General features: G+C 60.0%; 1 protein-coding gene across 3 annotated transcripts in view; it reads right to left on the bottom strand.

The window, feature by feature from the left end:
• FGR (FGR proto-oncogene, Src family tyrosine kinase) overlaps positions 1-13,578 on the bottom strand; it is a 37,131-nt gene that overhangs the window by 8,922 nt on the left and 14,631 nt on the right. For all 3 annotated transcript variants that reach the window (XM_044997757.1, XM_044997759.1, XM_044997758.1), the window contains exons 2-5: positions 5,660-5,720; positions 1,496-1,760; positions 1,133-1,235; positions 566-664 (exon numbers count right to left, since the gene is read on the bottom strand). In XM_044997757.1, coding sequence (XP_044853692.1) covers positions 566-664; positions 1,133-1,235; positions 1,496-1,748 — 455 coding nt within the window. In that variant the 5' untranslated portion in view covers positions 1,749-1,760; positions 5,660-5,720. The remainder of the gene's footprint in view (positions 1-565; positions 665-1,132; positions 1,236-1,495; positions 1,761-5,659; positions 5,721-13,578) is intronic.

Here is a 13,578-nt window from a genome sequence, read left to right as displayed (position 1 = left end):
GGTGCCCAATCACAGGATGGAAGCCTTTTATCTTCTCTCTGCCTCAATTTTCCCTTCTGCAAACTGGGGATAATAAACCTTACCTACCTCCCAGCAGGGCTGTGGGGATGAATTTAGTAATGGGTGCAATGCACTTGGGGATCTGGGAGCAGAAGGTACTACAGGAATATTTATCTAGGCTAAGTTAGGAGTAATCCACTCTCATGCTCCAGGGCATCAGTTGATGTTACAGGGGTCAGGAAGGAAATACCCCTCCCACCTGCCGGCGAGGTGCATCCTGGGAGATTTCACCTCCTGAAGCATCAGGCACTGCTGGAAGCAGGTTACCACTGTGTCCCCCAGCTGGTTTGATAATGAGAGGCGACTCCTAGAGCTGGGGTGCCTTGGTACAGATCCTGTGTGTGTGTTGGGGGCCGGGGAGGGATTGGCTAGGGGTCTGTATTGCCCCAAGGGTGCTGTGGGGGATGGAGCATCTCTTGGACGTCCCTGGGTCACTGGCTTCCTCCTCCGCCCCCCGCCAGCGGTCAAGCGGGTTCCCCAGTCAGCCCAGGGTTGCCCTACTCACTCTTCCGCCTGGATGGAGTCCACCGGGGCCACGTAGTTGCTGGGGACGTAGCCCGTGGCCCCTGTGCTCAGGGACCTCGCCTCCCACCAGTCGCCCTCGCTGTGGAACCAAAAGAGACGGCGTGAGAGTCTGCGAGGAAGCCCCGTCCCCCGCGAAGGCAGGCACGCAGCCCGTCTTGGAGACCCCGCTGAGCCCCTCTGTCCCGCTCCCACGGCACGTGGCATCCGACATTAGTGTCAGAGGAGGAGCCACGCCTCAGCTGCTCCCAGCCTGCCCCACCAGGGCCAGCCAGCTTAGACCTGGGAGCAAGGTCTTCCGCAGCAAGCAACAGGCTCAGGCCCCCCGCCCGGTCCCCAGTGGGTTTAACTCGGCTTAGCTGGTTGGATGGACTTGTGGTGCAAATGCCAATGGGCTGTGAAATCCCCCAGCCAAGCTGCTCTCGGAGCAGGGCCGCGTGGGGCGGGGAGCCCCAGGCAGCATCAGACCCGGGGGCGTTTGCACTTCGTGGCGGGGGTGAGAGAGAGCGTTCCTGGAGGGGAGGGGCCCTGCCTTGAATGGGACACTCACGTATTGTTGATAATGTGGAATTTCTCCCCCTTCAGGAACGTCAGGTCATCCTCCGTCCGGGCTTCGTAATCGTACAAGGCAATGAAAAGGGTCACCCCCCCGCCTGCGAGACACAGAGACAGGGCAGTGAGGAATCTGCTGCCAGCTGCCACCATCACTCTGTGTATTACAGTCATGGCTTGAGGTCAAGTCGCGCCAGGCCCTGCACAGTCTGATAGATGCAGGGTGAGCGGGGAAACTGAGGCACGGAAGTGATTGGCCCAGGTCACCCAGCAGGCCAGGGAATAGAACCCAGGTCTCCTGACTCCCAGCCCAGTGCTCCATCCACTAGAGCCCCACTGCAGGGGCACCATGGAGACTGACCTGTGATCCCCCCTCCACGCATGTTCAAGGTGCTGTTGGGATAGAGGCTGGGGCCCATGAAGGGGGCGCCGGCGCTGCTGACGGGTGTGCTGTGGAAGTTGTTAAAGTCGGGGATGTGGGTGAAGCTGCTGGCGGGATTCTGCTGGGTCGGGTCGGGGCCGTAGCGGGATTTCGATGCCAAGCTGGTCGTGCCATCGCCGTTCTCTGTCTGGCCTTTATTCGACCCCTTCTCCTTGCAATACACACAGCCCATTCTGGGCAAAGCCTGCAGGGAGAGGAGAGCGCACGGGGTCAGACGCGGGTCGAAAAGACCCTGCCCTTCCTCCGGGAACTCTGCTAGCACACGCCACGGACCGTGCACCGCTGCCCATCAGCGACTCCTGTGCGCTGCTGGACTGGAACGGACCCATCACACAGAGCGGAACAATGATCCTCCCAGCCCGGGGAACCTGACTGCTCCCTCCTCCTGCGCTGGCCAGCAGCCCGGTGGGTCCATCCCCCCAGCAGCCCACCCCACTGCTCCCCGCCAAAGCGAACCGATGTACCCTTCCTGCCCCTGCCCCGCCAGATGCACCCAGCCAGAGAGCCCCACCTTCCTGCTGCGCTGCATCAGAGCAACGGTCCATGTACTCGGGCCCCACCCGCCTCTTCCTTGCACATGGCTGCCCGTGCAGGCAACTGGGTGCCTCTCCCGCCGGGGAGTGCGTGTCTGGCTGTGTGTGATGGCACATGTGTGACCACACAGCTCCACGGGCGGGGGGGAGGGGGGAGATATGGGGCACTCACTGACTTCGCCCTCCTCCCCAGCTGTCAAACTCCGCTTCCTTCTCTCGCCATCTGCCACATGCTGGTTGCCTGGCAATAAGGTCAGTGGGTCAAGCTGGAGGAGGAGGGGGACAGAGGTGTGCCCAGCTGCCAGGGGGTTAGGGAGGGCACAGGAGTCCGGCCGGCAGGGGCAGGGAGCTGGGCTGTGGGAGGCCAGGCTGGGTGCCTTTAATCCATTAAGCTGGAGCTAATGGGGGTGTGTGAAAACACATCATGGCTGGTGCCCAGATTCTCTAGTGACGGGGCTGGCAGGGTGGGTAGAAATTCACTCCCCCCGCCAGCCCTGCTGGAGCTGTAGCAAAGCAAGGTGGGGGGATCCTGGTGGAGTCCCAGGAAGGCTGGTGAGATCCCTGCTGCTCAAGGCGAGCGGCTCCCAGCTTGTCACCGGCCCCTGCTATTCACTCTCCCTTCTGTGGGACTTTGCCCTGGAGAAGGCGAAGGGCAGAGACGGGCTGGTGCGTTTCAGCACTGACGGCAGTTTGCACCAGCTGCGGATCCGGCCCAGGTCCCCAGCCGGAGGCGTTCAGCTCCCTCCCGCATAGGGCAGGAGTGAGGAGCATGGACACACTGGAGCAGCACGTCAGGCGTGGGCAGACTCGTGCCTGGGGGAAGGAGAGGCGGTGGGTGCATTAGGAGAACTGTGCCAGGCCAGGCCTGAGACCCAGGGGCAGAGCCTGAAGGGCGCCCAGGGGCTGCAGGCCAGGAGCGAGGAGCATTGCTAGAACGACGCAGATACCGACTTGGTTTCTGCAGCATCTGCAGGCTCAGCTGAGAGCCCTTCCCTGCAGCCACGGAAGCAGGAAGAGCCCTGCGCAGCCGTGGTCAGGCTGCGGCTCCCAGCCTGCGTCGAGTCGGGGGCTCCTCTGCTGCTGGGTGGCTGCCAAGGGCCTGCTCGGCTTTAACCACACGGGTTGGGCTGAGATCAGCACCGAGGCCTTGTCTACGTGGGGGACGTTTCTGGAAAGTCTCCCCGGCGTGGCTAGCGCAGGCCCGGCTCCTAGCACAGATGGGCCCAGTTCCACCCCGGGGCGGGGTCTGGACTCTGCAGTGGGGTTCTCTGCTGGCCGGATCAGCCGGAAAGCAGCTTCAGAGGCAGGAGCTGGGCTGAGACACCCTGTGCCACGCGGGTAGCAATGCATGCCCGGGGCAGGGGCATGACACAGGGTCAGATCTAGAGACGCTGCCTGCCTGGGGGCGCCCTGCCTTGCGGAACAAGCCCGTCGTGTCCCCGCAGAACTCAGGAAGGGCTGTGCCATTCACCTTCAAAGGAAGCAGGACCCCGCCCTTCTCCCGCGTCCAGCTGTGGTGGCGCTGAAGGGGAAGCAGACGCTCACGCTGGCTGTACCCGATAGTGTGCAGCAGGCATCCTGGCACCCGGCATGGCCAGTCCCTCCCCAGCCTCTCCACATCCCCGGGCCCGGTGCTCCGTGTAGAGCGTCACGTCACAGCCAGCCCACGTGCGGCACAGCAGCGAGCTCGGCTGAAGTAGCATCGTCCTCTGGGCCCAGCGCCTTAGGCCCACACACCCAGGAGGGACCAGGACCTCCCTGCTCCGGCCGCGTTTCACTCAATGTGAAGCACGCTGGAGTGGGCTCCACCTCCCAGCCGCTGGGCCCCACTGCGGCCTGCCCTAGCTCAGGTCCCATGGGCAGGAGCACTGGGCCTAAGATGGGGTGGCCAGTCCTAGGGCTCGATGGCATGGCTGACGGGGACCTGGCAGGAGGGATCCCCGGTGGGGGGGAGGGCTCCGTCTGGCTCGGGGCATGATTGTTATTTTCCCTGCTTTCGGGGAGGGGGGGGGGGAAGAGAGAAGAGGGAACATGGCTGTGCCTCCCCCCACCCCCGCCCCCCCCCAACAGTCTCTGTTCTCCGAGAGCACAGCTACACGGTGTGCGCTCAGGGAGCTCCGGAGGCAGAGTCAGGCAGTGGAGGCCGGTGGCGGCAGGAGATTGGTGGATGCAGGGGGCGCGCAGGCTGGCGTCTCTTAATGCAGAGCGACAGAGCCGTCCCAGACACCTGCCACGGGCAGCCCTGGGTCAGACGGACGGACGGCAGAGAGAGTCGGGGGCGGGGGGAGGAGGAGGAGGAAATCCCAAGCCCCGTTGAAGCCAGCGAGAGAGAAGAGACCCACTGTGAAGGCTGAGGGGGGATCTGATGGCTCTTTCTAAATATATCAGAGGGATAAATACCAGGGAGGGAGAGGAATGATTTTACCAGGGAGGGAGAGGAATGATTTAAGCTCAGTACCAATGTGGACACAAGAACAAATGGATATAAACTGGACACTAGGAAGTTTAGACTTGAAATTAGATGAAGGTTTCTAACCATCAGGGGAGTGAAGTTCTGGAACAGCCTCCCCCAGGGGAGCAGTGGGGGCAAAAGACATCTCTGGCTTTAAGACGAAGCTTGATAAGTTTATGGAGGGGATGGTATGATGGGACAGCCTAATTGTGGCAATTAATTTGGCAATTGATCTTTGATTATCAGCAGGTAAATATGCCCAGTGGCCTGTGATGGGATGTTAGATGGGGTGGGATCTGAGTTACTACAGAGAATTCTTTCCTGGGTGCTGGCTGGTGAGTCTTGCCCACATGCTCAGGGTTTAGCTGATCGCCATATTTGGGGTTGGGAAGGAATTTTCCTCCAGGGCAGATTGGCAGAGGCCCTGGAGGTTTTTCACCTTCCTCTGCAGCGTGGGGCACGGGTCACTTGCTGGAGGATTCTCTGCAGCTTGAGGTCGTCAAACCACAATTTGAGGACTTCAATAACTCAGACATAGGTCAGGGGTTTGTTACAGGAGTGGGTGGGTGAGATTCTGTGGCCTGCGTTGTGCAGGTGGTCAGACTAGATGATCATAATGGTCCCTTCTGACCTTAAAGTCTATGAGTCTATAAATCCTGCCCACGCACAGACTCAGGGCTGCAGCAGCCGCCCTTGCTGGCCAGCTCCTGCCCTCTCAGCCATTGACCCACTCGCCGGGACGCTCCGCAGCAGGCTCCAGCTAACTCCCCAGCCAGAGAGGGGGATGATAAACACCTCCTGCAGGGGCCGGAGGCGGCCGTGGGGCTGTCCGGTGTGCTGTGCTGCAGGGGGGCGGCGGGGCTGTACCTTTACAGCCTGTCTGGACTTTGGTGGTTCCATGCAGACGCAGAACGTCGCAGGGAGCAACACACAGCGCTCTCCCTCTCACAGGGGCTCTGCATTCGCTCTGCCCCTTAGTCGGGTAGGGAAGCCCAGGCTCTGCATGAGGGGGAAACAACTCCCAAGGCACAAAACCTTTCCATTGACTCATTAATGTGACCACCCCTCCCTCACCCCCCCCACTCCATTGACACTCACTGGGATGGCTCCTCAGGTCAGTTCAGCTGCTCCATGTCACCTGCCCGAGGAGACCCAACACCTGGAGGACACAAGAGAGATGGAGAGAGGTGGTGAGATCCCTTAGGACAACTCCCCCCACAGCCACCTGCGTGATCCTGCTGATGACAGGCCATCCCAGAGCAGGGCCTAACTCCGCACCCTTCACCAGCCCAACCTTGCTCACGTGGGTCGTTCATTCCTAGCCCTCGGACAGTAACGCCATCTACCCCGGCCGCTACGCTCGCCCCCTCCTGCCGCTCGGCTCACATGGCTGCAAGGGGGTGGGGACTCAGGCCTCCCCTGGGTTCTAATCCCAGCTCTGGGAGGGGAGTGAGGTCTAGTGGATGAGCCCGACGCTCAGGACTCCTGGGTTCTTTTCCCAACCTCGTGTCTGACTGGGAGTAAACCACTGTGCCCCTGAAATGGCGTTATGAACCCTCCCTTGCCACGTCCATAAAGCACACGCTGCTCCTGAGCTGAGTGGTGCTGCAGAGAGCCGAGCCAGCCCTGCCCTCTGACGGACCCCCAAACCCCCCGCAAGCCATTCCTGGGCAGGAGCGCCTCCCCGGGACACCCTATCAAAGGCTGGTCCTGCTGTCATGGGCCAGGCGCTGGGTAGAGACTGAGGGTGGAATTTTCAAAAAGCACCGAATGGGTGTGATGCACCCAACTCCCCTAGGTTGGGAGAGTTGGGAGCCTCAGCCCTATTGAAACGCTCACCTTAGAGCGGCGTTTGGGGAGGGTATGGAGGCGGGGGTGTCTCTTGGCGGCACTGGGGTAATTTATGTTTAATAAAGGTACAAAGTGGAATAAAGCGTATCCAAGGGGAAAAGGGGTTAAAACCTTCGCAGGAAGTGGGGAAAGGCCAACAGAAATACACGCACGTACGCACACACAGGGGGACACCAACCCCACAGCATCCCTTTGTGATGATCTGCTGGGGTTCCCAGAATTGTAAATTACTGTCACCTCCTCAGCAAAGGAGAGTTTTGCTATTGCTAAGCTGTGTGACAACCCCCTCCGCCACGCCGGCTCGCCTGCCTTGCCAGCAAACTCGCCAGGACCCAGCCAATCCAAACCTGGTAACAAACGGCGAGTCCCAACTCCCGAGTTCTCCGGAGACACCCAGCCCCCACCCCCCCGAACAATCCCAGAAGTTATTACGCGTGTTGCTCCTTTAAAGAGACAATACTTTGTTAACTGGAGTTAACATAGGGTGACCCGACGTCCCGATAAAATCGGGACTGTCCCGTTTTGAGGAGTTTGTCCCACGTCCCGACCAGAGTACGGTTGGGATGCCATTTGTCCCGATATTTTGTTTCCTGATCTTTGGCGGCAATTTGGCAGAGAGTCCTTTAGTCACGGACGGTCTTCGGCAGTATTTTGCCGGCGGGTGCGTCTATCTTTGGCGGCAAGGTTTATCACCGAAGACCGTCCGCGACTGGCTCTCCGCCGAATTGCTGAACTCCTGGATGGGTGAGTGTAAAAATAAAAATAAAAAAATAAATAGAAAAACCTACACACGCCCCCTGCAGCGGTCCCGATATTTTCTCCTTAACATCTGGTCACCTTAGGTTAACATGCTCTGCCTTTCCATCATGGCACGGAATAGTAAAAGTAAAACAAGTTTATTTAACAGCAGGACACAGGATCAAGTGATACCAAGTACAAGGAATAAAGACAGAAAGTGCTTCAAGCAACCAAAAGTAAAAAGTACACTTCTAAAAACTAAAACTTCATCAGCTCTCGTTCCAGATATTTCCTTACTTACAGCAGCTTCTCCGGTGTGACTGGTTCTTCCAGCCAGGATCCACCCTTCCAGCATCCCAAGGCTGGTTTCTTTGATCACCTGAAAGATGCATGGCTCTTCCTCTCACCTTTGCTTCCCTAAGGTCACTGACCCTCCATCAAGAGGCAGCAAGACTTCCTGGGGGTGCAGCTTCCATCCCCGAGATTGTTATGTGGTCCCTGCTCACCCACTTGCTCTCCTGAGGACTTTATTTACCTTGCATGTAAATATAACTTCACGATCTCTGCCTGATGACCAGGCTGGCTGGACAAGCAAATACACATTCCTCTGTCTAGGGCAGGCTGGGTTATGCAGTGCTTGTCAAACACAAACACAATTTTCTAGATCATATTTATAACTCTTCATACACACACCACGCAGTGCTTTCAGGACCAACGTGTTATCACTTTGTATACGATACCTTACAGGAGACCTTGTGACCCAAGCCCAGTGCCCCCATCCCAGCAGCAGGGACATGGCTAATGTCCTGCCCTCCCCCCACCCCCCAGACTCAGCAGTCGGGACACAACACTCCTCCCAAGCCAGCATGTTAGTAGCCATCTGCCTCGGTGTCCTGACTGAATTCCAGCCACACGGCCGTCTCCCTGCATCCCCATCTCCTGCCGACTGGGCTGTGAAATGACTTTCTGTGGAGGGTGGCTGAGCACAAAAGGAGCGAGAGACAATGGCCCCAGCTCAAGGACGCACCAGGCCTTTCCCGGCAGCTCCCAGAGGGATGGGAAGCCTTTATTTGGGTCAGGACCAGCCGAGCCCCCCTGCCCCCCCAGGGCTCTTTAACCCTTTACAAGCTGGCCTTGCCCAGGCTGCCAGCCAACCAGATTCTTTAGCTGGTGGCCCATGTGTCTGCAGCATCCAGCAGGTGGCACAGGGACAGCTCGAGAACCGCAGCACTGGGTGGATTGAAAGAGCCACAAGAGAGAAGCGGAGAGAGGTGGCGTTTCCCCAGGTGCCGTCTATGGGAGCAGGGTCCCTTTAGGGGCTGAAATACACAGGATCCACGCCCAGGGCCGCCGAGAGCGGCCTCGGGCCCCGGTGAAAACATTTTCGGGCCCCCCAGCAAGGGCGGAGCGCCTAAACAGGGCCAACGAAGCCGGGGAAGCCAGGCCCCCTTGCGGACCGCCGGGCCCTGGTAATTTGTACCGGCTCTCCCCGCCCCCTCGTCGGCCCGGACCACACCCTGTCTCCTGCTCCACAAAAACTCCACACGCACAAAATGCAAACTCAGAGGCCGCAAAACAGAGTCTTCGCCCCCACCCCCGCCCCGAGCTACACCCCAGTCTGAGGCGTTATTTGTCTACAGTCATTATAGTAACAACAAATCTGACACCCAAGCCAAGCCGCACTGGACGGGTTTTGATGCAATGAGGCAGCCCGTGTTCCTAATGCATTAAGGGGGCCCTGGCGATGGCGGGTGATGCTGATTGTACCGCATGGGAGCCAAGCGCGAGGATGATGGGGTGTTAAGTACAGGGTACAGGCTTCGTGTACATCAAGCAGCGGGGCTTCGCGGCCAGGGCATGGGAGTGGGGCTCCGGCTCCCAGCTCTGCCCTTGGCACATCACTTCCTCTCTCCGTGCCTCTGTTTCTCCTGCCCCCATCTTGCCCATGGAGAGCCTCTCTCGCCCTCTCTGTCTGTCCAGCGCCTAGCACAACAGGGCCGGGATTCGCTTGGGGCCACCAGGTACTTGCAGGCTACGAACGTTAAATATGCTTGAAATGGGCATCATGCCTTAGCACTGCAGGTCCTGAGTTCGCTCCCCAGGATGACGGCCAGTAGAGTAGCCACCAGCAACACGAGCAGGTCAAGCTTCTCCCCCGGCCGCCCTGCCAACGTGCTCCAGCCTGGCCAGGTCTCACCCGAGAGCGACGGCCCAAACAACCCTCGGCCCAGCGCTGGGGGAGCAGCAGGTGGCGACAGGAAGAACCGCGCCGTGTCCCACCAAACTCACTGCACCCCGGCCACCAAACAGCCTCGGCTTTGGTGATCTAACTAGCCCAGCTGGGCGATGCCAGGGCGAAGGGTCCCTCATAGCCCATTCCAAGCCCCAGACCCACCCAGCCACCCTCTTCACTGAAATCGGCGTCTCTGAATCCCTCACAGGGAGCAACAGCCAACTAAGAAGGGCAGAGGCATCCCCAGGCTGAGATCTCGGACTCTTGGGCATTAACCAGCCATCTCCTCACCTGGGACCACGCATCAGCTGTCTGGCGAGGATCCGCTCCCAGGGGCCGGATGGATCCCTAGCATCACTGCACCAAGGCGGGTGAAGTGACACAGGAAGGGGCAGTGACCTCGGTGGTGGCTCTCCCCTACTCACATGGCGAGTGCACTTCTCCATTCCCCAGCTCCTCCTCATGCGCTTTGCGTGTTCCCGATCTCTACAGAGAAGTCACCACCAATCAGCCTTACAGGAAGGAACCGGGAGCAACCCAGACTGTGCCCTGGGGAAATCAGGGATTGCAACACGAAATGAGAGTCACCGCCCCAGGCCCACTTGCTGCCTATGGTGGGAAATGACCCCATGCCCCCTTTCACCAGACAGGGGCTGCCCTGGCGGAACGCCAGCTCAGACGTTCAGTGCTGCTGGGTCTGACTCTCACTTTCGTTTCCGGGCCTGAGTTGTTGCGCAGCATTGCTGCATGTTGTTAAACAACTGCCGTGCTCCACCCTAGAGCTGGCTGCATTTCCATGATGGGTGAAGCAATCTCTTCCTGCCGCCCCACCCCCTGCAGCTGGGTCCCAATTCCAGCCCCTTGCACTCCGCCCAACCTCAACCTACGCCAGCAACATATTCCAGGATGATCCCGCCCCGATTCCCAGGCGGGCCCTCCCACGCCGCTCGCTCCCCTGCGGCCGGAAAGCCTCTCTGCGAGCTGCTTCCCCTCTGCCAGGAACCCACCCGAGTCCTTCCTCACATTACTGCTCTCCCAGCCCCAACGTGGTCCACTCGCAAGTGCTGCCCCTGGGAAGCAGGAGCGCCGGAAGCGCCCTAGAAGTGTGTGTGTGGGGGGGGGGTCACTCCTGTTCTGCCTAAGGCCCCGCCCTCCTTTGGCTCCTCCCGAGGCCCCACCCACCACTCTCCACACCCTAGGCGCTCGCCCCAAGGCAGGAAAAAAGGGGGAGGGCAGAGCTTTCAAAAGCAATGGGACCACGGCCCCCTTGCCCCTCCCCCCCCGCTGAGAAGCCAGCGGCTGAGGGGAAGCAGGAGCAGTTGACACTCCCCAGACTCTAATTCAAGCTTCTCCCCTGCCCCTGAACACAAGGCGTCTCCCCCTAAGCCCTGGCCCCTCCCCGGCTCACGCCAACCCGCTGGCTCCGCACGGTCCGTTCCTAGGGGCGGCCGGCGATAGACACACCCGCTCAGCCTACACTGACACCGCGTCGCCCTAGTGGCATCACCACCGACTACGCCGCACGGGGAGGTGAAGTTACGCCAGCGGAGAGGGGCAGTTACGTCCGCGGAAGCGAAAACCCCTGCAGAGTTAGGTCAGCGTCAGCTGCCTGGCGTCAACCCCACTCTGCAGCGCAGACCAGCCCTGGGGACTCTCCAGGCTCTGAGCTTTGGGCTGACGGGGGCCATAACGTGCTCCCCCCGCCATAGATTCTGGCCTCGCCCCAACACCCCACTACAAATCCAGGCTGCCTGGGTTACCAGCCAGCCTGCAGGCTCCAGGACAGTTTCAGAGCAGTCCTCTCGCCGGTGATGGGGGATCAGCCCGAGGTTACCACAGCCCTGAGCCGGCCGGGTCCTCTGCTCTCAAAGGCAGCGTGGGGTGGGTGCGTGTGGAGTCAGGCCTCACCGCTGACCCCTGCCAGCAATCCCCCACGGCCCAGCAGATCTCGGGCTGGCTCCTGCCGATCCTCTCACAGATCATCTCGCTTCCGAAGACCACAGCCCAACCGCCTCGTGGGGAAAGGGAGGCAGGGAACCCACCCCGCTCGGTAATCTGCCTCTGGCCCTACAGTGGCGAGTGAGGGGGACCAGGCCAGAACTGGGGAGCGGGAGGGAGATGAAAGAGAAGCACAAGCGGCCCCGAGAGGAAGGGAAGGAGCAGGTCTGGCCCCGGGGAGGGACCGCCAAGGGAGAGCAGGCCCAGGGCACGAGCTCTGGGGAAGGGAAGGAGATTGGACACATGGGAGGAGGAACAGGCCCAGGGAGCAGGAGGCAGGCTGGGGTACGTTCTAGGCATGCGTTTCGGAGATAGCGCAGCAGGCCGGGGCACGGTCTCTGGGGCAGGGAGGAGCAGCCTCTATCCTCAGGACACCCCTGTGAGGGAGGGGTCGTACTGATGGCAGAGACTGAGTGACTTGAGGAAATCTGGGGTGGATCAGGGACTTGAACCTAGGTCCTCCCAAACCCCAAGCTGTACCTCTAACCACTAGGCCATCTTCCCACCCACAGACTGGGAAGCAGACTTCTCCCTACTCCGGCCAACTTCTGAAGCTCAAGCTCCTGCCTCCCTGCTCCCAACAGAGAACGTGCCCCCAACCCAGCGCAGCCAGGCCTCAGCTGACGTGACATGGCAAGAAGAGGGTGGCCTTTGCCGTCACGTCAGGGGATGTAAAGCACCATCCCCCACATAGGGGTTTGGCCAGAGCCAGCTCCACATTTAGACACAACCCATTCCCCACGCCTAGAACATTTCAACGGCCGCCTGTCGTACGGGGCATCTCTCAACCGAGTCCAATCCAGCCCTCCTCGGCTAGGACAGGCAGCGTTGAGGGGGAACATGGTACGGCTGGAATCTGGACGTGGGCCTGAATCAAATGATCTGGATCCAAAAAACGATCCATGGGAGTGGGTTCAGAGGAGAGCCGGAGGAACCGTTATAGCAACCGCCTTAAGGAGTTCAAGCAACGTTGCTTAACAAAGAGACGGTTAAGGAGGAGGGGAAATAAAGATTTGATAAGGGGCTCTCCTGTCTGCAGCCAAAGGTCTGAAAAGACAGAGGGGCTGGAAGCTGAAGCCAGGTTCAGATGGGAAATAAGGCGTGTGTGTTTTAACAGTGTGGGTATCTAGCCCCTGGCCCGGCTTTCCAAGGGTGGGTTCGCCCTCGCCAGCCATTTTTAAACCAGGATGGGACGTTTGTCTAAAAGACCTGCTCTCATTTCGAGCAGGAGTCCATTCAGGGCAGTCCTCCGGCTCGTGTTACGTCAGCTGAGGCCTGGCTGCGCTGGGTTGGATCAGACTCCATGATCCCAGGGCTCCATTTCGGCCTTCGAGATCTGGGGGAATTCAGACACCCCTCACTGGTGAAAATGAAGGGGGCCCATCCCCCCAAGCACAGGGAACATCCCTTGTGGGGGTGGAGGGAGCTAAACCAACACAGCTGACCCGACGGGACTCACCCTGTGGCTGTGCTCACAGCTAGCCCCTTGCTCAGGTCACTCAGCCGAGGCAGGCGCTTTCCCTGGCCCCGTGGTGCAGCGGCGTCGGGAAGCCCCCCCAGAACTAACCGCCGGTTTATTCCGGCTCCCACTTCTGCACGGCCGGTGCGGCAAGCTGCCCAGCGCCTGTTCTCAGAATGGAAGAGGAAGGGGAGGCGCGGCTAATCGGCCTGACGCTGCGAGATACTGAACCTGCAGCCGGGGTTATGGGGAGCCTGCGCCTCGCACAGGGCTGTTCCCGGGCAGGTGAAGCAGGAAGGGAGATGCTGAAATTTTTTCCCCTTTCTTCCCCCTCAGAACGCTCTCTGCATCGCTGCCTGCAGAGGGGCTGGGGCTGCTTCCTGGGAGAAAGGGCCCCCTCACAGGTTGGGCTGAACTCTTCTGGCCCCGTCTACAGGAGACTTCCCTCCCCCCAGCACTCTGCAGCACGGACACTTCCCCTCTCCATTATTATAGTGGTCAAAGGCCTCCCTTGTACTGCGTCTCAGCCTGTGCAAAACTACCCGGGCTGGATCTGGGCTGGGAGGAGCCGCTGCCTCACCAAGAGGGCGCCGGAAGTGAGCCCAGAGGCACAGCGAGAAGGTGGCCAACAGCAACGCATGGGGCACGACTCTCCACTATCCCAGCACCTTGCCCTCCAGAGCGTTACTATTAGCTGTATTACAGGAGTGCCTGGAGACGCCACCTGAGATCAGGGCC

Source organism: Mauremys mutica, chromosome 23 (assembly GCF_020497125.1).
Source record: "Mauremys mutica isolate MM-2020 ecotype Southern chromosome 23, ASM2049712v1, whole genome shotgun sequence".
NCBI classification, from domain to species: domain Eukaryota; kingdom Metazoa; phylum Chordata; order Testudines; family Geoemydidae; genus Mauremys; species Mauremys mutica.
This window is presented reverse-complemented; position numbering and strand designations above follow the sequence as displayed.